The sequence below is a fragment of the Phoenix dactylifera genome, chromosome 3 (assembly GCF_009389715.1).
Source record: "Phoenix dactylifera cultivar Barhee BC4 chromosome 3, palm_55x_up_171113_PBpolish2nd_filt_p, whole genome shotgun sequence".
Taxonomy (NCBI): domain Eukaryota; kingdom Viridiplantae; phylum Streptophyta; class Magnoliopsida; order Arecales; family Arecaceae; genus Phoenix; species Phoenix dactylifera.
The window spans coordinates 1,226,833-1,250,043 of record NC_052394.1 but is presented as its reverse complement, the minus strand read 5'-3'; the positions used below and the strand labels follow the sequence as shown (position 1 = coordinate 1,250,043).

The following is a 23,211-nucleotide window of genomic DNA, read 5'->3' as shown; positions in this document are numbered from 1 at the left end:
GCGATGATGCTAATGATAATGGCAATTTAGTCCGTAAGGGTCCCTCTTTGGACATTTTTGCAACACCCATAGTTTATTTTGGTAAATTGATAGGCAATAACATCATTTGGCTGTCAAACTATCGTAGCCTAGGGAGATAATTAAGAATTGAGCTCCTCCCTACTGGTGTTTGTTTATGGTTAAACAACACATCTCCCGAAAGCAAGTGCAAGAATTTCAACGATGAGGTGTAAGTGGTGGTCAGAGAAAGGTTTAGAAATAAATTAGAATTACAACCAACAGGCAACAGCTTATGATGAAGTCGTTCGGGATGTACATGTTGAAATTTCTGCTGACCCGAAAAAAATAAAAATAAAAAATAGAATGATATAGATTTATTTATATAGTTTATATTTTTTAATATTTTTCTCATATATGGGCCGGAATTTTTTTGCTCTGATACCGTGTTAAAATTATTACTTTTCTCAAAAATAAAAGCTGATAGAATAAAGTAAATTTATTTATATATTTTATATTTTCTACTAGTATCTTTCGCACAGAAGAAATATTATTCTTCTTTTACAATATCGACCGTTGGAATACGTTCTATACAGAGCTTAAAGCACTATGAAATTCTTCAGTCATCCGTCGCGGCCATTGCAAAAGATACGGCCCCTTCCCCGTGATGAACGAGGTTAGGGGGGCAAGTGAAAAAAAATATTGTGGTAATATTGGTATGTAGTGGTCGAGCTATCGATGGTCGCTCTCGTCATCCCTCTGCATGGAAAAAAAGGTGCAGCAGTCCATGTCGCTTGTGACATCCCCTTAATATCCTCTTCAAGAGGCTATTGCTCCACGACATCCATAAACTACTGAGAAAGTATGGCTCTCATCAAGCCACACATGTATACAAAGAGACAAACGGTGCCACATACTCAGTTGCTTCCTTTGTAGCTCATCACTCCGAAGGTTTTATCTAAGCGAACCACATATCGTTGCCTGAGCCCTTGTGTAGTCTTTTATTTTCTGATTTTGTTGACCGCATCCACATTCGTTGCGTGTGAGCTGCCGTTGTATTAAAAAGAAAATATCGCCCTTCGTTATCAACCGACTTATTGACTGTATTGGCTGCTCTCTACAATATTTTCTTTAAACTTTATAGAGAAAGTTTGATTGCTGTTTCATTGTAACAACCATTATATACGGGCACAATTCATGGCAATTTTCTACCGTGTCTCGCATGTATTAAGACTATTGATTAGATGGTAGAGATTTGATTACCATTGATCATGCGGCCCCTACAGCCTGTAAAATAGTAGTTTCTTTTTTTTCCCCCTCTGGAGGAGAAGCTCGAGCGTTTTAAATATTTTCCGTGACTCATACTCATAAGATGTCCAAGTAATATTTTCTGATTTTTTATTTTTTAGGATATTTTATCTAATGATTTACATTTTTTGAAAAATTCAATAAATTGTTCCGCAATGATGCACTACATCACTAGTGTTTGTCTTCGAAACGAGATGTATTAACGGATCACCGAGTGAGTTGTTTTTTCAAGAATACAATAGGGATATCTCCATGAACTATACACCATGGTGATCATTTGCCATGAAAACATACTTTCATATACTTAGATTATTAATTATTATTTTAAAAATTCAAAATTCCAATTCCAACGGATGTCTCCAAAGAGACCTAAATATCTGAGTTTCATATAAATTTTTTTTCTTCTCGCGGAAAAAAGAGAGCGTCCTCGGAAGAAATCTTAATTCCATATGACATCAATTTATCTGCATATCTTTTGCCTAGTTACTCGATTTTCTTGTATCGATTGGATTAGAGTCTACTAAATAAAAATTTACAAGCATGCTAGTCCTTTATTGCCAAAGGTGACAAGATGTTAGCTGATGTCTATGGTGTTGTGAAGAACAATAAAAAAAACTATTTTTTGATTTTATTGAGTGTATTCATATATATATTGTATAAATTATCTATCTTATCAAAAAAAAAAAGAAAAAAAACAACAACAGTAACAATAGAAACGCTCGATGCCCAAATCTTTGCCCATTTTTTAAGCAAAAGGTCCAACCAACATGTCTCAAAAGCACCAGATCTCATGAGCTTTCGGCGTTTACGACTATGGTCGAGCATCCATGCAAACGTACATTAATTGCTGTGGCAAATGGGTTTCCTTCGCACTGCAAATATTATTCAGAGAGAACAGAGTCTATGACCAAAATTAATGGGAGATACGGGTTTCCTTTCGATAACATATCATTCCAAGTGGGGTTGGATTGCATTAAAAAAAAGGGTGCAAAACTATTTGTATGCGTTAAATAGCCTAAAGACAGCGACAAATACCTACAAGTATGGCCCACTTTCATAACCTGGCGTCATTAACAATGTAATCCATCACGGTGGTACAACGAGGGCGTCGTGTTCCGCAGGGAGAGCATGTAATTCATTGTTTAATATGGGAGTGACGCAAGAGATGATGCAAATCTAGTACTGAAATGTTAGATTAAGCTAAAGTTTGGGAAGTGTTTTGGAAGTGCTAGATCATAATAAGTCGTCCCTTTTCAAGTCTTCCTCAGCTTGTAGTTGATCGCTATGCTCCTTCCATGGCACCGACTCTGAAAACATATAGTAAATACACAAAGCTTTGGTTTTTTTTTTGGTACTTACTTTTCTTACGAAAAGTAAAGATTATCCACTGCTTAAGATTCCAGGTTGAAGACCTATGACGATATTTGGGAGGGGGTGATGTTATTTATTTATAAAATAATTTTTTTTTAATAAACAAGTTGGCTAAAGATTTTTTTTTCTTGACTCAGGAATAAGAATAGTTATCCCTACAAGAGCTCTTCATTTGGCGAAATATTTTATAGTCTCGATTGGAATAACTTAAGAGACAAGCTGTAGAATAATTATTCCTAGAACAAGAAGCTTCCTAGAAAAAGAAGATTTTATTATACTGTTGTTTTTATGTACTTTTTCATACATATTTGGCATAAATTGGCCTTATTCACGATTCATTCCCGAAACAAAGTCATCATGGTTTTAGTTTAGCAATTTCGGATGTATGATTCTAGAAATTTAATATATGTGTGTATATTTATATTAAAGATTTAGTTTTGTAAATTTTTAAATAAATATTTTCAAACAATATGTGTCTTTGAAAAATATTGCTATTCAAGTTTATTGGATTAAATTATAGTAATCCTTTGTTTTTTGACAAGTCTCTTTGGTGCCAAACATTGCTCAGCGAATAATTAAAAATTGCACCTCAAAGGGTCAACCTTCAAATAATGATTAATAGGGAAGATACATATATTTAATTTTTTTTTTCATTGCTAAGATAAAGTTCTAAATAATATTTTTGAAGATCACGTTCAACACATATTTTTCCAAAGGAAATCGTTTTAAGTATAATATATTAATATCTAAAAATTAGCAAGAGATCTCGTAGATTGTATTTTCTAACACCTATAATTTGAATTGTAAAAAGTAGATTTCCTTTTTCTTGGATGGATACTAGAGATTCGTTTGGTTCGCAGGAAGAAGAGGAGGGACAGTATGGTCAATAGAAAAATAAAAAAAATATCTTATATTTGGTTGAAGCTTTCAAAGGAGAAAGATAAGAAAGTAGTCTTTACATAAAAATAAGATTTTCACATTTCATAAATATATATATATATATATATGGGATATAAAAAAGTTATTTTGCCACTGGCTGAAAATTGATATTTTTTTTTTCAAAAATACCATTAAGCTTTAAGAAAAATGGATAATTTTTTTTTCTTTATAAAGAATATAATAGATATTTTATATAACTTTTTTAGAAAAATAAATACTCAACCAAACATAACATACTTTGAAATATATTATTTTTTTCTAGTCAATCAAATATATAAAATTACTTTTTTTGGGCATCATGTATCCCGACTTCAACTTTTTAGAAAAAAAAATCTAATAAAAAAAAATTCTTTCAGCGAAGCAAATGAATCCAAAAAAAAAAAAAATATTGGGCCATCAAGTGACATTCATTCCATCACATCTATTTATTAACGTGTTATTTTCCTTGAGTCTGATATTGAAGGAGAATAGTCAGAAAGGGATGAAGTATTTCTTAATGATAATGATAGCTTGTGGATGTATTTCTTCGTGCAGTAATGTTTCTAAGCACGGTATTTAACCGATTATTTAATCCAATCACTATCATATGCAATGCCAGATTCCATACTTAGGAAGCAACATTGAAATTTCCATCATACGAGTAACTTCTTAAAAAAATATAACAGATGTAGACTTTCAATTTTTTTTAAAAAAATGGTATTGTCTCCATCGTTAATATCATATAGTTTTAGTCAGATAAATGCATAACTTGAGTGTTCAGTACACCGACCAACCCAAAGAAAAATTACTTTCCATGTAATATGCCCCTTGTCACAAGAAAATATAAAATGTTCGAGACAGAAGGTGTCCTTCTCGTCACATCTCAATAACCTAGGAAGTAACGGTGTGCAAACCAGATAAAATTTCTTATCCGCTATCCACCAAATTGGATCCACTTCCAAGATCTAAAACTCGAAAATATAACTCTTAAGAGTTTTCTAGACGGATGAGAAGAAGTTGTCTAGAATGCTCCAAAATTTAGATTTTTTAATTGCATTCACACCAAAAATTGTATAAGTTATCCCATGTAGGAAAAAAACAAAATCAGAAATATAATAATATCTTACTAATATTTCGCTGTTAAGAGTCACGAAAGAGAAGCCTTGGAAGTAAAGGAAGCTCGATTACGAGGGACGGTAGAGAAATTTCAGAGAACTAAAGATACCCGCTAAGCAAAACGACGAGGAGGCATTCATGGGACCGACACGAAGGGATATCCGAGGCACGGGATGACGACACGTGGACGGTGATAATGTCACTCTCTCTCCTCCCGGCCTCTATAAATGGAGGCCTCGGTTTAGGTCAAGAGATCGTGCTTGAGAGGGAGACGGAAATTTGAGGTGTTTTCTGTTAATCTTAATATTTCCTTCCCGGAGTGAAGAAAATGTCTTGCTGCGGTGGGAACTGCGGGTGTGGAGCTGGCTGCAAGTGCGGCAGCGCATGTGGAGGGTAAGTGGAGGGGGGAGGAACTCAGGAATTTTTTAAATGAGTTTTTATGTTATAATTCTTTCTCACTTTCTCCCGTATGTCTTTTTTCTTCTCTCTCTTTTTTTTTAAAAAAATATGATGTCTTGTGGTTGCTGAGCTATTATTTTAGTTTTGTTGTGAGATAACTTACTCTGAGATGATTCTCGACTTTTGGTATTTTGATGTGTTATTCCCTCTTTGTTTCTTTGGTTTCTGAGGAATTATAGAGTTTCTGTACTGTAGAAGGTGGCTTTCTATTGTCCTTTTGGTAACCTTAATTTGTTCTGATCCTGTGGGGGTTCTTCCAAGAGTTTCCAAAAGCTATAGTTCTCTTCCTAAAAATTGTTATGTGTGCAAGCATGCTCTTAACTGTTTCCCTTCTAAACTCATCTCATATTCTCTTTCTTTTGTTTTATTTTCTGATTGATCATTGAGGGCAGATGCAAGATGTACCCTGACATGGCTGAACAGGAGAGCACCACGACTCAAACCATGATCATGGGGGTTGCACCTCAGAAGGGGTATGTCTTTGCTACTCTACCGATCTACCCCTTTTCTTTTCCTTCCCTTTTGATGTTATCTTTTTTGATGAAATAAGTTTGTTTTTGCTTGCAGGCACCTTGAAGGGGTCGAGATGGCGACCGGATCCGAGAACGGTTGTAAGTGTGGATCCAACTGCACCTGCGATCCCTGCAACTGTAAATGAGACACAAAGACCACAGAGAGAGAGGGAGGGAATGAGTCCTGCTGCTGTAGTTTCTAGTATCTGGGTGGTGTCCGTAGTTTGCGTCGGTGCTTAGAACCAGGGTGTTCGTGCTAAAAATAAGCGGCCATGGCTCTGCCTGACCCTCCTTTGGGTGGATTGGTTGGTGCCATGGCCGAGAACGAGTTTACCTCTCTCTTCCTCTCTCGTCTGTTTGTGTGGTTGTGGGTGTGTGTCCTGCTTCTATCTCCCATGTCGCGTTGCTTTACTATGTTAAAAAAGAAGAAGAGAGCCCTTGTGCTCTGTGGTTAACGTAGCAGTGCGAGTTTGTCTTCTTTCTTTCTCTTTTGCTTGATATCAACGCCGTCTCTATCGATGTGGCCCGGCTTGTCTCCAAGTCCTTGTTCCCACGTAATTGATGGTGCGAAGAAGTCCCCATCTGGGGCAGGTTTTTTGTTTATGACGACAGCGATGGATGGGCGGCTCACAGCCGAGCACGAAAGTTGCCCGCTTAAAAGTCTTCATGTCCGTGCAGTGCGGGACACGTCTAGATTTCTCTCGGATTTGTTTCCGTATTTAAATTAGCCATGGATTAAGGTTAGTGACATTTCTAATCTTAGTGTCAACCAAAGATTCCTTGATCTCCAGAAGATTTAATTTGTGTCTCCCCTCGTAGAAGATTCATTGAAGCTAGCCGTGTAATCTAAAAAAAAATCTTAGAGCGCGTAAACAGTCATTTGTCACACTCGAACAGAAAGTTTGAAAACAGTGGCCATGGGGCAGCATGCGTAAACGACACGAACATCTGTCTGCTGGCTTGACTGGATAGGATGGGCCTTTGTCATAGGAAGGTGCCTCGGTTGGTAATATCAGACCACCAAATTACCTATGAGAGTGACCATAACAATTCACAACTAATTCCTTCAACCAGCTAATCTACTTGCAATCTAATTCGAGTTTTCCAGGACTGTTCTTCATGCCAAGGCTCTTGCTGTCTTGACTGGAGCATATCAAAAATTCTGCTTTTCTTCCCTTTGTGGACAAAGATCATCTCTTGGCATGCCCGGCACTCGCTCCTCTCGAGTTTGAAGAACTAAAATTTAATATAGCAAGTATGTTGCAGTGACTCGTTTTATGGGACCTGGACCGGTTCATTTCTTTTGACTGCTGGTACTGGAATATGCAGGGAATTTGGCATAGAAGGATATCAATTCCAAAAACTCATCTTACGGCAGCTCGACTTGGATAAATCCAACCTATTGCCAATTTAATTTTGGCGCAGATTTAACATTTGAGCTGCCTCTGTAGTTGAGAATCATATGTGGATTTGAACATATGAAATAAAAAGCACTGGTCTTAGTAAATGAACCTTGAAATGATCTGGTAACAAGCACCCAACTAGATCTGAACATAATAATGGCTGTGTCCGTCCGATCCGCACGCATATATTAGTGCTTACCATTTCATGGTGTTTTGCATGTCTCCATTAACCAGAATTTTGGTAATCAGGCTCTTCTTCCATGATTGTAGATTAGAAGCATTTGAAAGACGAACGGAAAGTAGCATCACGTCGGCGATGGTCCCACGTTGTTGGTTGTCGCGGCGTTACCCTAATTCCTGCTTCATGCCCTGAAGGCGGAGTGCAGGTCCAGCAAAATCTAAACTAGATTGAAGTATCTAATAAAAGAGTTGCTGGGACATGTATGATATGGCCTCTAAGAAGACTAAGCCCCCGCATGGTATTCAAAAGCAACTTTAGGCAAGAGAAGGATTGCCACGACATCAAATACTAGGTTAAATTTTAAAGCTTCTCATGATTTGAATTAATATATCACCTCAGCTTACACTCACCTTGGATTCAATCAAACAGATGTTAGCATTTTTATACTCACTTTGGATGACTGAAAGTTAAATTCAGCACTGAAACTGATTGTTTGTTGCCGGCTGAGGCCCCTCTGAATTAGTTGAGGCTTTGACGACTCAAGGTGAATATTAAGGAAAGGAGACCAAGGGGAAGTGGGGGCGGCCCTCGGCCCAATCATCCAATTCGTCTCCATCATCACTTTCGTAATCGAGGTTGTTGATCAACTTGGCAGCAGTAGCTAAGGCACCTATGGTGATAGCATTGGCAATAACCTGGTCTCTACCATGACCGTGAGCAGCCGATATAAGTGCCCCAGTAATTGCACCGCCGAGCATTGCATTCTTCTACAGCAGCAAAAACAAATGAATGAGGCAATTCAGCCTGCATGTCCTGCACTTCACTAAGTTACATGCCAACATTGAATCACTAACTTACATGCCATCCTGTAACACATGTAACTAAATGGAACATTAAACTCGCTGTGACCAGAACAAAGCAATCACCAAAGCTAGAGGTCCCATTACCTTGTCTTCCATATTGCCATTTATAATAGCCACTATTGTTACTTTCACTAGACACATGAAGTAAATGATGACAACATATTCAGACAACAATCCGTTGCTACATACCACCAAAACATAAAACTAGAGAACAAACCCTATTTCTTGCAACTAAATATAACATCTTTAACCAAGAATCCCACTTAGAAACTTTTTCTCATGCAAAAGCCAACTATTACTATTGTAACGCTTAATGTACAGCTCAGTCTTCCATCATTTTAGAGGAAAATATTGTTCACTTACTTGAAAGTAATAATGCAATATGCTGGATTTGTTGCTTATTCAATTTAATATTAATATTAAAAAATAATCTTTGTGCAGAATTTCTGAACACACTACTCCATAAATTCTTCTGAATTATTCTTTCCCTAAATTCAGATCCTGAGTCTTGGCCGACTTGGGTTTGCCCTATATGAAAAGGTTAAATAATCAAGAATTAATTAGAATTATGATGATAGCAAAGTGCAAATGAACTGGCCAGATAACGACCCTATAGCATAAAGCACAATTAAATGAAGTCAGGAATTGAAAAATCACCATAAAACTTTTGATTAGTGGAAGAGATATCTTTATACCTTAACGAACTGTTAAATTAGGTCATAAGAGAGAGCAGGGATACGAGACTGTAAAACAACAGTTGAGCCATTTGCCGCTTGACCAACAAGTGGTTAATATAATTATTTGTCAGGACAAAGCTTCCAATCTGTCTTGAACTAGTTGAAGATAGAATTGAACAGTAAAACCAAAGAAAAATAATACACCAAAACTGGGAAAAGAGGAATTTACCCAGTCCCTAGTACCGCGGATCCTTTCCATTCCATATTCCATTCCAACATACGCTCCAGCTGTAGTTCCTGTAAAAAGCATAACACAAACAACAGTGAACAGTAAACATCGTGTCAGGTGTAAAACAATGAAGACAGAAAATGTTACAATACTTCTCCAATTGTCAAACAACATATCAAAAACTATGTCAAGCTTACCCCAATATGCACCTCCTCTGCACACCTTCCTTAACTGCAGTCATAGAACAGTGTCAGCATAAGAACATGCCACTTTTTATGAACATTTTTCCAGTATTTTGTGAATAAAAATAAAAATAATATAATTCAATTCCCTGGATGAATCCATAAGCGAACTCCAAAAGTGCAGAATTTCCAAACAAAACTCTTAACTTTGAGGGTTACTGTGAATTTAACAGAAACATCAGCAAACCTCTGCTGAGTTTAGCAATTGGATTAACTTGATTAAGACAAGATGCAACTATCTCAACCAGTTGTGTTTTACAATTCCTGATTTAGGAGTGTGGTCAAAGATGCAGAGGCCCATCTGAATTAGTATGGTATCAGTATCAATAATCCCGAGCATATGTAATTGATCACCAATCAACACTTGGTCATCCAGCTCTTAGTAAAAATAACACCAATTCGACATGTTTCCATGCTAAACTAGACAATGAAGACAGGTAATGTCAAATGCAAGTCCACATGCAAAATGCATCATGACAATAAGAGTGGGTGCACTCAAAAAGTAGAATAAAATAAAATAAGTGATCATCTTTATTGAACTCAGAGCCTCTCCCCAGTTGAGTTTATAGGAGAGGTGCCAACAGGTGGACCAAGGTCCCACTTGCAAGCTTAAAGTTGTTTTTCTAATTATTCTGGTAACTGCTATCCTTCTGGATGAAGCAACTATTCCATAGTTATCTTCTCAATTATGCATGAAGAAGAATTTATTCATTTATCTCAAAGAAATCAGTGAATCAGAAGAAAAAAGCATATTACTTGGGCCATAACCTTCTATATAACATATGGTCTTCAAAACATCAGGTTTACGTAACTTAATCCTCCATTCTGTCCTCATTTTAGCTAACTGAGGGTGGCTACACAAGGGGACAAACATGTCTTAAACAAACAAGGGCTCTAGCCATACATATCCTCATGAAGCATTGATTGGAGATATTGGTGGGCGATGCTCATGTCTTTTATTATAGAAATCTCAGCAGCCACATGCAAATCACAGTCTGCAAACTTATTTGAGAAAACATGTCAATGCAGCAAAATCAAATTATGAGAAGAAACTGTCTTTGAAAGAAGAAGACATCAGATCTATCACTTGTTTTTTGTATGTGATTCCTATTTAGCAATATTCTGTGCTTTGATGCCATGCATTTACTAAGCTTAATTTAGAGATTGAAGCAATAAATTGCACTCTCATGCTATTTCCAGGTCCTAATGAATTGCTCTTAAAACATTGACCATGTCTGTGCCATTAAAAAGCCATGTGATACACAAAATAACAAGCAGGAAATACATTAAGGTTATACTAAAGTTTGATGGGACTATATAAATTAAGAAAGCAAGGAACACTTACTGCATCATCAAGTTTCTCCACCGAAAATTTTCCTACAAGAAATAATAACATGAGTTAAATTTTATGCAAGTAATAAACAAGTTGGGCTTACCTTGTAAGATTGAATCTAAACAGACAGCTGCATTTTGAAGAGATTATATCTCATGGTCAACAACAAAGGGTAACCTTATTCTTACTTAAGCACGTAGAAATGCTCAAACAAAAAGCACATGGTACATAAGAAGACAACAAGAAATAGGACTTTGAGATTGAGTAGTCGTCATCATGCATTCTAGAGATGCAAGGACAAGATTGAATAGAATAAAACAAAATCACCAAACAGAGGAGAGGAAAAGAATCAAGAGATGCAGAGGACATAAAGATGATAAAACACTGCTGGGGAAAACATCAACCAGACCACAACACCATTTATAACATTATAAAAATCCTAGACCTTGTCCATGATTTGCTCCTTCTAGGATTCTATTTTTGCATTCTCTCCAAACTTCCAATAAATAGTCAGTAGGAAGCATTGACAATTTCTACTATCACCAAGCTATGCCATACCATACCGAACTGGATAGTACGGACATACCATACCGCACTGGTTTTGTACCAATATACGATACGGGAACGTACCGACACTCGGTACACCGAACCGGCTCTATACCTGGTGGACCGATACAATGACAGGGTAGCACCGATACAGGACCTGGTATCGAAATGGCGTATCTTGATTATCGCCATTATTTAAACGAACAATTTAATGCAACAAGTTTCACCTGCAGAATATCTATGACCAAAATGAGAGGTCAAGCATGGGCATTACTTAGAACCAAATTTATCTTGTAATAGTTAAGAAAAAGATGAGATTGTTTCAATCTCTTTCACACGATAACAACATATGCATATAATATCATTTCTTTCTTAATTAGATTGTCCCAACTCAGAATCATCTCCAACATGGCCAACCAAGAAAAAATTTCACGTCTTGAGAAGCAACCAATGCCATTAGAACTAAGAAGTAATGCCACTACGAAGATCTAATTTGAAGTAGGTCCAACACTATGACCACCAATGCCATATCTGCTATTTGAAAGATAGCAACCAACCATCATGGAGACAGGCCATACTGGCAATGATTATTAAAAGTACCATCTCTTTTGACTATTTTGTGCTGTGTACACGTACACAAAAGCACAAACTTATCAATGTTTTGTGCACATAAGGCAACTCACTTTTATATGAAACAAAATTTCCTTAAGACATGCTAAGCACTACTAATTCTAACTCAGTCAACTCAGTTGATTGGAAACAAAGAAAGAACTGCACATAACAGTTGTTTCAAGTGGCTTGGTTAGTGTTTTTCTCTCAAAATTTCAATCTTATACTTATTTTTTCCAAGAAAGACTTTAAGCTACTTGTCTCAGTACCATCCCCAATCTATTCGACGTTTAGCAAGAATGGCAACCGCGAATTATGGCGATTTCATGAGGAAAAGAAGATACCAGGCCATCTAATGGTCCAGAAAAGGCAACGCCGGACATCAATTATAAACCAACTTGCCAGTAACATAATTCGGAGCAAGTGCACGTAAAACGGGAAGGCGAAGGACCTTTCTTCAGACAGTCATAGGTCTCCTCCACTGCAACCTTGGAAGCACCAACCTGCGAAGAACGAAAAACAATTTTTTATGTCTATCATAAATCCGAAATCCAAAAAAGGGTGTGGAATGAGAGAGAGAAAGAGAGAGAAGAAAAACAATTACAACTCCGATCTTTATGAATCCTTCGATGGTGCGATTGAGGACCTCGATATTGGGAAAGGAGGGGAATCCGGAGAAAAAAACGCTCATCGGCATCACGCTCTCTTCTGATGGGAGACCTCTGGCCACAAGACCGAACCCTAATACGCCGTGACCCGCCGATCGCCTTCTTCCTTCAGCTGCTACTTAGGGGGAATAGAGTAGAAAGCAAGGGATAGGAAGGCATCCGCCCGCAAGGCCACCCCGATGTCGGCCCCGAATGTCTACAAACCGCCGAGGGTAACCGGCCCTCCATAGCGTGTTCCGGCGTACATTCCCATTTTACCCCTCAATCGAACGATCTTTGCCGGTCTGGGGATGTGACAGGGGTGGCATATATTCATCCCGAACAAAAGCACCAAAGTGCGATTGTCGAAAAGAAGAGAACAAAGTACAGGTTAAGAAAGCATAGTATGTGAATCATCTCACCGCCGTCGCCCGGCCGTCGCCCCGGACGTCCAACGGTCGAACGGCTCCGCTTCGTAACCAATATCCATCCCAAAAGACAAGAAACAACGACTGGAAGCTTCCCCCCGTTCCCAGTTCTCAAAAACATAGGAAGAGACGGACAAGAGCAGTGCTGAGAAACTAGTCAGCCATAACATAATCTGTTGCTACTCTGTATCAGGTCAGCTTCATATTTCCACCCCATCGCTGCACCTCTCGCTCAAGTTTTGAAACTTATTCACTTTCCCCACTTTATTCGTCCTGGGTAAGAAACTCATTATGGACGTGTCTTCCATCAAAACGTTTAACTATGTTGGAAAGCGTTGCTGCTAGTATCTAGACTAAGGTTGGTCTAAGTCTCAAGTGTGTTGAGGTTGGCTGGAATCGAAAAAGTCTCATTGTTTCGATAGAGAATCCTAAGTCAGAGACCGAGAGCAAGAACAGAAGAAAAAAAAATAGCATAGAGAAGTGTAAGATTGCTTACCTGATGGTCCCTTTGTCATCTCTATAATATATAGAATGAAAGCGATGTTTGTTACCTGATTTATTGGATAGTACCATAACCACAATGGCACCTTGGCCTGTACCGAGACCATTTACCTCGGTCAGGGCCCAGATCAAGACAGTCGGATTAATCTGGAATTAGGGTGGAATTAGGGTGACCATTATTCTCCCCATCATGAAGCCCATGCTCTTGCATGCAAAAAGCAAAACAGATAATTTTCGTTTATTGTTATCCAGGAAGGTCTTCCGTTTTTGATCGTTTAAGGAAAAAACGATCCATTGATGTAACTATCACGAGATAGTGTGGTCAACAGTCGTGCAGCAATCTGATCATTAAAGTCAATCAGGCAGTTACTAATGTAAATTTGTTTGCTATACGATTATGCCATCTCTTGCAGTATACTCAAAACAGATTTGCTGGTACCTCGTGAAAGCTGAACTTGAGGACTGGTTTCCTGTGACGGGCTTCCACATTTAATCGCCGACGCGAAAAGAGAGTGCGACGGTGAAGCAGTCAGCTTTCTTTTCACAAAACTTGTGCCCTGGAAACTTGAAGGCTTTGCAGACCAACATTTTGAAACTGGAGAGAGAACACATTGCCACAATGAAAGGATTACTACATTATTTGGCGAATCATAGATACGTAATTTGCTGGAACTTGGCAGACTTTTAAGCAGATAACAATCCGGAGGTACGTGACATATTTGGAGTGCTCACACTACAGCCCTGGGTGCCACAGGTTTATAGTCTGGGTCAGTTATCTTCCTTTTAGACATTTCAGTTACCTGACCTGCTCGTGTTCTAATGCATGATGCCATTTTTTGCAGAGTAACAACTGCATCAAGACCGAACACAAGGAGTGGCTAAAACGATCTTACAAGATGAGACAGGAAAACCCTGGTCAATAAGAACAGAGAGGATTTAGTAAGATGATTCGGAAGTCAGCAAGAGATGCAATTAATTTACAAATGCTTTCATAAGGAATCAATATAGTATTGAAAATTAAATCAGCTCATACCAAGTTGAGCCGTGGAAGGTGCAAGATAAACGAAGATCTATGCTTTGGAGGTCTCGTTAAATCAGCAAGCTTGGTATGGTAACTTCATACATGCCAATTCACAATACCAAATGGTCAAGTATGACAGAAAAGAAAATTATACATGACTAGTCCAAAGTCTTTTTTTGATGGAAAACATGACTACTCAAAGAAAGTCATGCTCACAAAGATTGACAACTCCTACAATGTTCCATGATAAAATTTTCGAAAAAAATCTCCAACTGCCTCATGCACGTATCACGGCATGAGACCTGAAAGCAGTTGCACTGAAGGAAACTCTAGAGGTACAAAGGGGGGAAATGAAGAAAAAAAGTTCCTATCATAACTTCATGTTTCTTTTAGAGAGAGATTGGGTCAAGTTCTCTTTCAAACTTCAGACCTAAGAATTGTAGACATGCGTGATGTCTCTTCCCACTTCCCCTCCCATATGTAACCTTCTGCTGTCAAAAGTTTAACATAGGAGTCTAGCTGGTATTGGTAACAGTCAGGCTTCAGAAATCTTCATAAAATCCTGCTAAGAGACTTTATTAGCAACTTCAGATTCTGTCTTGTAGCTTCATCACCCGTGAAGCCTGAGACGTCAGAACTTACACTCTGCGAATTCATGTAGAAATTTATTATATAAATAAAAATCTTAATCTCAGAAATAGGAAATCAGAAAGAGGACAAAGGTCCCACCTCAATATTTTTCAGTGTAGATAGAAGTGTGAAAGTAGACTGCCTGATAAGTTCAGCATTCTCAGGAGTTAAAAGGGCAGACTGCACCTTCCTGCAAGACCATAAAAGTTAGTAGCTAGTAACATGCACAACCACCATGTTTAATATCAGTGAGAAGGGAACCAGTTTATGTCACCCTACGTGGCGACCACAATAAGAGAAATAATGGAGGATGGGGTAGAGCGGCAGATATAATCCAATGCTCTCCCTGTATCGCGCAGTCTTTCATCCAAATAGAGGGGAAAGTAGCACAATACAAGCGGGCAGTCATTGGACTTGATCCAGTGCCCCCTAATCTTCCATCTATTACCATATAGCGATGGCCAGATATAGTGATCCAAGATTTTCCCCAATGGAAAGATCTAGTGCTGCATATCTACACCTTTGGCAAATAGGAGTAATTATCTACTCATATTTGAATCTTCAATCCTTCATTTCCATCTATATTCACCTCTAATTTTGATAGAAAAAAATAGGAGGAAAATATGCAGCATAATCCTTGACCTAAAAAAGTGATATACTGAATATTAATCTTAAAAAGGATAAAGAAAAAAAAACAAACATATTGAGAAGTCTGAGAGAAAGGAAACAGAATGCATATTGGAGGAAAAAAAAAATCTAAGCATGAATTGAGCACTCAAAAAGAAAAGTAGGGGCACATGCATTTATTGCCAGTCAAACCTTCAAACTTCAAAGTAAAGTAATTGTCTTCTGAACGATTTGAAATTTAACCCGTACGAAATGCACGTATAATAAAAGTTGAGACCACTTTTACAACTGGTGCAAATTGGGCATTAAGATTATCTATTTTTAATGGAAAAACTGACAAGTTTGCAGAATGCAAGAAGAAAAGTAAGCATCACAAAATTACATAACACCATCTTTTTCATATTACCTTTGCAACCTGCATGGTTAGATATGTGATTTTTCACATGTTTATCATGAATTAGATTCCAGAGAGTGCAGACAATCAGTTTTGTTCTAATTAAACTGGATGCTGACTGCATTTTTTCTCACAAGGATCGCTAGAAATTACAACATTTTGTTACTAGCATAGAACAAGAAGACCAAATTTCAACCAGATTGAAAATAGGAAAGGTACATGATATACTCTGAAATCCTTCCAGATTTTCTTACTCAAGACATGCAAAATCTCCACAAGAACTGAAATCTATGACATGGAAGACACAATGGACTTTTGAAGAAGTATCTAATCCAACAGATTATACAAAGACAATGCAAAATAACTTGCAAGACCTATTCTAAATATAATGGTTTAGCTTTATCTTAAGTGTGATATATGTTTGCCAACCCCTCATGAATTGGTGCTCATTTCATGGGCCGCATAACCGGGAAAAAGAAAAATATGTTTTCCAGGTTAAATAAATGCAACGAGGAAAGGAAACATCCAAGATTTGGATTCCCCATAAATTAGCGAGAGTCTAGAAAAAATAAAATAAAAACCAAAAAAACAGAAAAAACAGAAAAAGCTTCGTCTTCCATTAATTTTTCACAATAGTGAAGAAGGTTATTGTGAGGGGAATATTACTTCTCTCTATTAGCATAAAAATGGAGCCCCACTTTCACTAAGGCTTTGCCAGAGTGATACAATGACAAGATGATTAAAGTCATGCCAACCCCAACAATGGAGTTCAAAAATACGTCAAATTTCTGTTAGAATGCATGATCAACCGCATACTGAGAATATAAATGGATGGGCTGGATTAGCATAAGATGAATTAGATATTATTTAATGCATCAGATATTAAAGTTTGAATGAAAATCCAAAAACAATTCCTCATAGGCTCATAACGGTATCTTTCAGTTCAGAAATAGTATATTAAAGACTTTAAAGAGTCGAATAAGAGTTTTTCTTTGTTCCCAAGAGATTATCAAATGCTAGGCTGTTCCGTAATTGTCACAATGGTTTATGCAGCTAACTATAAGAAACTAGAGAACAGCAGGCCTTCAGTTACATGTAAGTGTTAGTTGGACTAGATCTCAGGCACAAAAAGAAAAAGGTATGTAGCGACAAAGGTTCTAAGGAACTATTTTAGCAAGAACTTGTTTTTGTCAACTTTTTTACTCACTCAGACATCTATGAAGAGGATCTACTAAGATGTACTTCTTTATGTACTATTTTGGAGTATCCAATGGACTCCAACCAAGGTTTCTCAAAAAATGGAAGTCAAACCAACCAAAAGGTGCTCAGACTAGGGGCAGCATCAAGAAGAAGGGTCTATCAAAAGGCATGACCAGCTATAAAATGCAATCTTGAATAGCAGTACAGATTTCGACTAGTTTGTTCCATCAATTATCTTCAAGATAACTGCATTAATCATAACCAAGAATAATGACTAAAATCTGTGCACTTAACTAACATTCAAGCGACAATAAATCTTAATCAACCTTAAGCTTGTCACCACCAAACTTAAGCTAATTCCTGGAATCCGTAATTACTTGACTGAATTTATGAACGATAAAAGGAAATCAGTTTTAGAAAAGCCTTGTAGGTTATTACATGCCTTAAAGGGCCATAAACAAGTTTATGCTTTGTTTAAAAACATAAAAGGGAAAAATCCAATCTTGCCAAACCCCTTAAAGTTACCCAGAAAATATCTAAGCAAGCATATTAGTGCAACTTGATACCAATCCTATGACATCACCGCTCAAACAACATGTGAAGAATTCAAGTATCAATAGACTGGTATAAACTTTAAATATAGTGAGTTGCTGATTAAAATCGAAATGAAAATAGCTAGTTTAGAAAATTGAGGTTCAATAATTATACCTCAAATCCTCAGTTGCATCAGCCAGGCTTTTGGTTAAACTCTCCACATCCTTCAGCAAACCACTGTCACGAACCTCAGCAAGCAATGGCTGTATATTTTCAGCCAGGGCTTCAATCTGCACATCACTAAAGCAAAAACCTACGCATGTAAGCATGCCTAGTTGTTTTTAATTTGTAGCTACATCCTTCATGATTCCTTAAAGACAAAACAGAACTATAAAGTCATGTTCAAGAGCAGCTGATGACAAAAATATGAAATATGGATGCATTAATATAATGAGATTATGCATGAAAAATGCTCCTTCACTGTCAAGTCTGCTTGTGAGGAAGCAAGAAAAGCTATGGCAGATTTTGCCTGAGTAGTAGATGCGAGTATGTTTGCAGCATGGAAATGTTTCAAACTTAAAGGTGTACTTTCAGGACCTAGTATGAAATTACGTGAAAATAGCGCCACTTGAATCTCAAATGCTGAACTACAAAATATAACCAATAGATTCTGAAAGGCAGGTAGAACAATGGAAAGGTTCTTGCATGACCAACCAACCGAAATGAACTCAAAACTACATTTTCTGGCCATAAAGACAAGTTAGCAAGAAAGATTTAACATACAGAAAATGCAGTATTGGTCCCAGATAGGATATTAAGATTAGATCCTTAATAATATTATTAAATCTAATATGCTGGACAAGTAGGTTTTTTTTTTAAAGGAAAAAAAGCTTGAGTTTCAATATCCTCAAAGCACACAGAAAACAAACTTAGTTTCCTCCATGACCTACTCATCCACACACAAAAGTGACTCTTCATTTGGTCATGAGAATGATTAACTAAGATATATCATTTAAGTTATAAAGATTTGAACTTCAAAATCAACTAAATTAGTTAAGACCTTGGAGATTAAGGGAAAAGGAAAGAAAAATTGACCAGAAGATCAAAGAAGTTGATGTTCTTTAGTCTGGCTCATATTTCTGAAATAGTATCAGGGTGTTTCAGGCCTTCAATTGCATACGTATCAGAAGCATCTTTTAATCTAACATACAATCTAGTCCTGAAGGACATTGGTGATCCATCCTAGATGCATTCGGTGGAATTCTAGGACCCTGCTCACGATTTAAAAACATGTAAAAGCATGCTCAAAGGGTTTAAAAAAAGTACTGAGTCATTAGGTGATTATGGAGTTGATTTTTGCTTTTACAAGAGGGCACTAAGATCACAAAAGTATATGATCCTCCAAGCTTTACTATCCACAGACATGTTGGTCCACATGCACGATCCTCGAAGCTTTCTTAGCCTCCAAACTCCAGCTATCTGTGTGTCTAGGGGATGCAATGCTTGAAGGAATAATATCTATTACTTTAGATCTAGCCTTTTCTCTTTCTTCCTTTCTTTTTCTCGGAGACAAGCCTACAACGCCTCCTTTGTCGATTTTCTACATGATTTCAGAAGTTTTCTACACCCTTATGTCACCGCCATCCCATGTACATATAGGACTATGGTTAGGTTTTAGTGACCAGCCTTATTTTGGCCACCAACCATGGTCCTAGTCCAAACCCTTAGTCACGTGATGTCATGGCCTACCAGGACCAGGATCATGTCACACACATTGGGGTAAAGCTATTCGCACAAAACTTTTTGCAAAATAATTGATCACTAAATATATAATTCTGAAAAACTAAATTATTTTTTTTCCAAAACCATAAATAAATGATTGGGGCCCAAGACTCCGGTGTTTGAACATGCCTCCGTCTTAATGTGGACACAATGTCATATGAAGGTTCCTTTGTTTGATAGCTAAAACCCTCACTCACATCTAGTCCCAGTAAACTAGTATACTCCCTACCAAAAAAATAAGCCGACGTACCTTAGTCAACAAATAGATTTGACCCCAAATTTATTGTCCTCTAGAGTGCAGCATGGTGTCTTATTCTTCAAGTCAAGGAATTATTTGCAAACTGTGCATCTGGTTCGCACCTTGGTCCTTGATGGTGATTGTCGACCATGCAGCGATCGCGCACTTGGGTATCGATACAAAATTACCACCTTGGTGGAGAATGATATCACCATACAACTCGACAACTATAAAGGTGTGATGCCCAACTTCAGGTGAACAATATTTCAAATATTTAAGAATATACAGTCCTCCCCATGATAAACACTCCAACCACATGGTTAACTCCCTTGGAGCAACGTGAACTCTTTTCTAGCTCTGAGACCGATGTGTGATGCATACCTAATAATGTTTAGTGATCATGCAAAATGTTCCAAATTGCATGCAAATGACTTTTAAGGCATATCCTCTCTAACAAGCCCTTAGTGTATGATGACGCAGTCGTCATGAATGCACAATCCTTTTAACTATTCATGATCAATACACGACAAGAGTTATTGCAGGGTGATCATTAAAAGAACTACCACATTGTTGACATTACATTGCATATGTGTTAGCAAGACTAGTGATTAATTTCAGTCTCTGTGATGTATTCCTCTAGATGTTTTTGTCATAGTTCAATATGCAATGTATATTAATACTGGGTTAGTGGGGCGTGTGAAAACTGATGGATGACAACAGATATACTCCTCCAGAAGCTCTTGTTATAGCTCAATATCCAATGTATATTGACACTGGGTTAGTGGAGTGTGCGAAAACAAATCGATGACAACAGATTTTCAATTATCAGAATGATTGAAGATGCAATAGACTTTCAAATATTAGGTAAAATGGATAGAGAATATATATGTCTGCACCTCTGCAAGGAGGGGTTGTGCTTCTTCTACAACAGATGCAACCTTTTCTGCCAATCTGTAGCTTTTAGAAATGCCGATTTCTTCCATTTCTCGTCCAAGACGGGTAAATATTCCAACCAATTCATCCAAGCTTACCCCCTGTTTTCCTCTTATCCTCTCTTTATCACAAACAATAAGACCCTCTTTGGCACAATCTGGATCAAGGGGGCCTGCAGATGGTGTAGGAAGTGGATCTCGTGGTGTAATATCAATCAATGTCTCCATAAGAAGGCCAGACTGATTAACCTCAACCAAAGAATTTTGAGGTATAATAATTTTGTCATCCTCAACCTGCCAAACAAAAGGTTAAGGGACTAATTATAAGTTAATTTCAAATTTATGATCAATTACATAATGCAATACGCAAACATGCAATTGCTTCAGAAACCCTTTTCCATACATGTCATTTATCATTTAAAACAAATGACAAGCTTTCCGAGTCTAAAGATTTTCTATATGCAATTTGTGAATTTCACCTTAGAATCCTAGAAATATAAACACTGCATTCAGAATTAATGTTATACAGAACCTTTTAAATCTGAAAGAGCACCAACTGAATCGTAACTTTAAATCATGTTACTTTACAGTCCTGGAAAATATCAAAAAAAGAAGATGAACCTTAAAAGACTAAAACATTTTTTCCAATTCAGAAGATGAAGATCAAAACTTAAGAATCAGGTGACTTGATGCATGCAGTGAAACTGGATTTATCAACCATTCCATTCTCCTTGATTATAAAAGAGCAGTCAACAATTAATAAAAAAATAAAATAAATAGATATGCAATGAGATATCGACAATTTAAGGTTAACACTTTATTATTGCTTCCTATTCAAGGACGAGTTCTTGACATGGTAAACTGTATTTGAAAAATCTCCCATTATTTTCGTTCAAACATTTTGTCATCCCTTGACTCCTCATGCCTCTTCCTAGGACCATTCTAGCCTGCTCTTTTATAGAAATAGCCCCCAAAAGCCAACAGTATTAAATATTTTTCTCAAGCTAATGGCATAACAATCAATCTTTCATCTTTCGACCTATGTATCCAAAATGCTAATAACAAAAAATGCAAGTCTTATGAATTTATCATGGTTCAACTTTAAACACATCGAAGAATTGTTGGCAAATTCAATATCAGTGCTACAAAGAAATGATACATCTGTAGAAACCAAAGATTACCTCGAAGATGATTAGCTCAGGATAGATGAGAAGAATATACTATTGAATCAAAAGTAAGTTGAACGAGAGAAAAGAATCCAGTTTATAAAGCTCATTGAAACCAAGAATAAGTGATCCACAAGGCACTACTAAGTAATCAGAGTGAAAGCAGATCCAAATATATTCATGTAAATGAGAAGTTGATAGAGCAAAGCACACACACCTCAACAGTTGCATCAATACTTTTCAAAGATGAATTAACTTGGACCACACTTCCGACGGTCACCCCTCGTATCCTGACTGGTGTTCCCACGCAAATTCCACAAGCTTGGGAGAATTCAAACACCGCCTGATATTTCCTGAACCGTGACCTCAAATTGAACCCCCTCAACCACACAAGTGCGAGGGCAAGAAGAGCTGCCCCAGAAACCATAAACAGCCCGACTCCACCCTCCCAGATGCTACTTCGACCAGACCCGAAATCACTAAGTGGTTGCAAAGTTCGCTTCCAGATGGTCCCCGGAACTTCGAGTACAAGTGCCAATGGGTTCTTTCCCTTCGGAGAAGATGATGGATTCTGACCCGCACTTGCAGAACTTGCCCTTGCTTGATAAAGCTTCTTCTTCGAAGGTTTGGAGGGAAGACGAGGGATAAAATTCTGAGAATTATGAACAGGGCAAATCGAAGGGAAGGTAATTAAAGATCTACAAGTGACGGGCTGAATCCACGGACTGCCGGCCATCTTTCCAGTACAGAAATTTTCGCTCTGGAAATCAGAAAGAGATCGAGCGATATTTCAGCAGTGGATTCAAATTAGTCCACGGGAAAACACTAGAAAGCAGACATGCGATCGAGATTTAAATAAAGAGCGAATGGACCAGAGATACGAAATTCGAGAAAAAGAACTAATCAGACAGTAAGATCATACGACTAAACCCTAACAAGAGCTACGGCATCAAAGAAAACATGACAGGGCTAAACTTGGAGAAGCTGCAATGCAAATATAAACCCTACAGTCCTCAAAGCATACATGATAGCGAAAAAAATAATTAAAACCCCTGGAGAGAACGGAAAACCTAGAAATTCAGACATCAATCATATAAAGAATTCTTGAAGAGGGAAAAGGAAATGGTGGGAACCTGGATATGGGCTTTCTGATCTGAACTTAGATTGAAAAGATAGGCGATTGAAGGAGATAGAAAAAAGGAAGTTCTTTTTTGCAGCTCTTACGCCTCTCTTTGGCTCGTTTCTCCTTCCATCTGCCCAATGACGGCGCTGATGGCCCGCTCTCCTTCAGGGAGGAACAACGCGCTATTAGTAGCGAACTCAAGGGGTTAAGGCGTTAAGTACTGT

At 37.6% G+C, this 23,211-nt stretch overlaps 3 protein-coding genes across 10 annotated transcripts; 1 reads left to right on the top strand and 2 right to left on the bottom strand.

The window, feature by feature from the left end:
• The first annotated feature begins 4,937 nt into the window (after positions 1-4,937).
• LOC103703488 (metallothionein-like protein type 2) lies at positions 4,938-6,159 on the top strand. The gene is made up of 3 exons (XM_008786350.4): positions 4,938-5,103; positions 5,562-5,642; positions 5,737-6,159. The coding sequence occupies exons 1-3, from the start codon at positions 5,039-5,041 to the stop codon at positions 5,825-5,827; spliced, it is 237 nt and encodes a 78-aa protein (XP_008784572.1). The 5' UTR covers positions 4,938-5,038; the 3' UTR covers positions 5,828-6,159.
• LOC103703489 (outer envelope pore protein 16, chloroplastic) lies at positions 6,015-14,121 on the bottom strand. Of its 8 annotated transcripts, none has more exons than XM_008786355.4 (7): positions 12,369-14,121; positions 12,216-12,267; positions 10,622-10,653; positions 9,232-9,265; positions 9,035-9,102; positions 8,824-8,951; positions 6,015-8,656 (listed from the first exon to the last, which is right to left on the bottom strand). In XM_008786355.4, exons 1-6 carry the CDS (start codon positions 12,459-12,461, stop codon positions 8,841-8,843), a joined length of 390 nt encoding a protein of 129 aa, XP_008784577.1. In that variant the 5' UTR covers positions 12,462-14,121; the 3' UTR covers positions 6,015-8,656; positions 8,824-8,840. The 8 variants fall into 8 exon arrangements, with proteins under 8 accessions (XP_008784577.1, XP_008784579.1, XP_026658958.1 ...); XM_008786357.4 differs by having other exon boundaries at positions 8,824-8,900; XM_026803157.2 differs by lacking the exon at positions 8,824-8,951 and having other exon boundaries at positions 6,015-8,032; positions 12,109-12,267.
• A 308-nt stretch (positions 14,122-14,429) lies between these two features.
• On the bottom strand, positions 14,430-23,172 carry LOC103703491 (protein TRIGALACTOSYLDIACYLGLYCEROL 2, chloroplastic-like). The gene is made up of 6 exons (XM_008786360.4): positions 22,998-23,172; positions 22,082-22,624; positions 20,663-20,992; positions 17,921-18,036; positions 15,091-15,181; positions 14,430-15,006 (listed from the first exon to the last, which is right to left on the bottom strand). The coding sequence occupies exons 2-6, from the start codon at positions 22,598-22,600 to the stop codon at positions 14,914-14,916; spliced, it is 1,149 nt and encodes a 382-aa protein (XP_008784582.1). The 5' UTR covers positions 22,601-22,624; positions 22,998-23,172; the 3' UTR covers positions 14,430-14,913.
• Between the last annotated feature and the right edge of the window lie 39 nt (positions 23,173-23,211).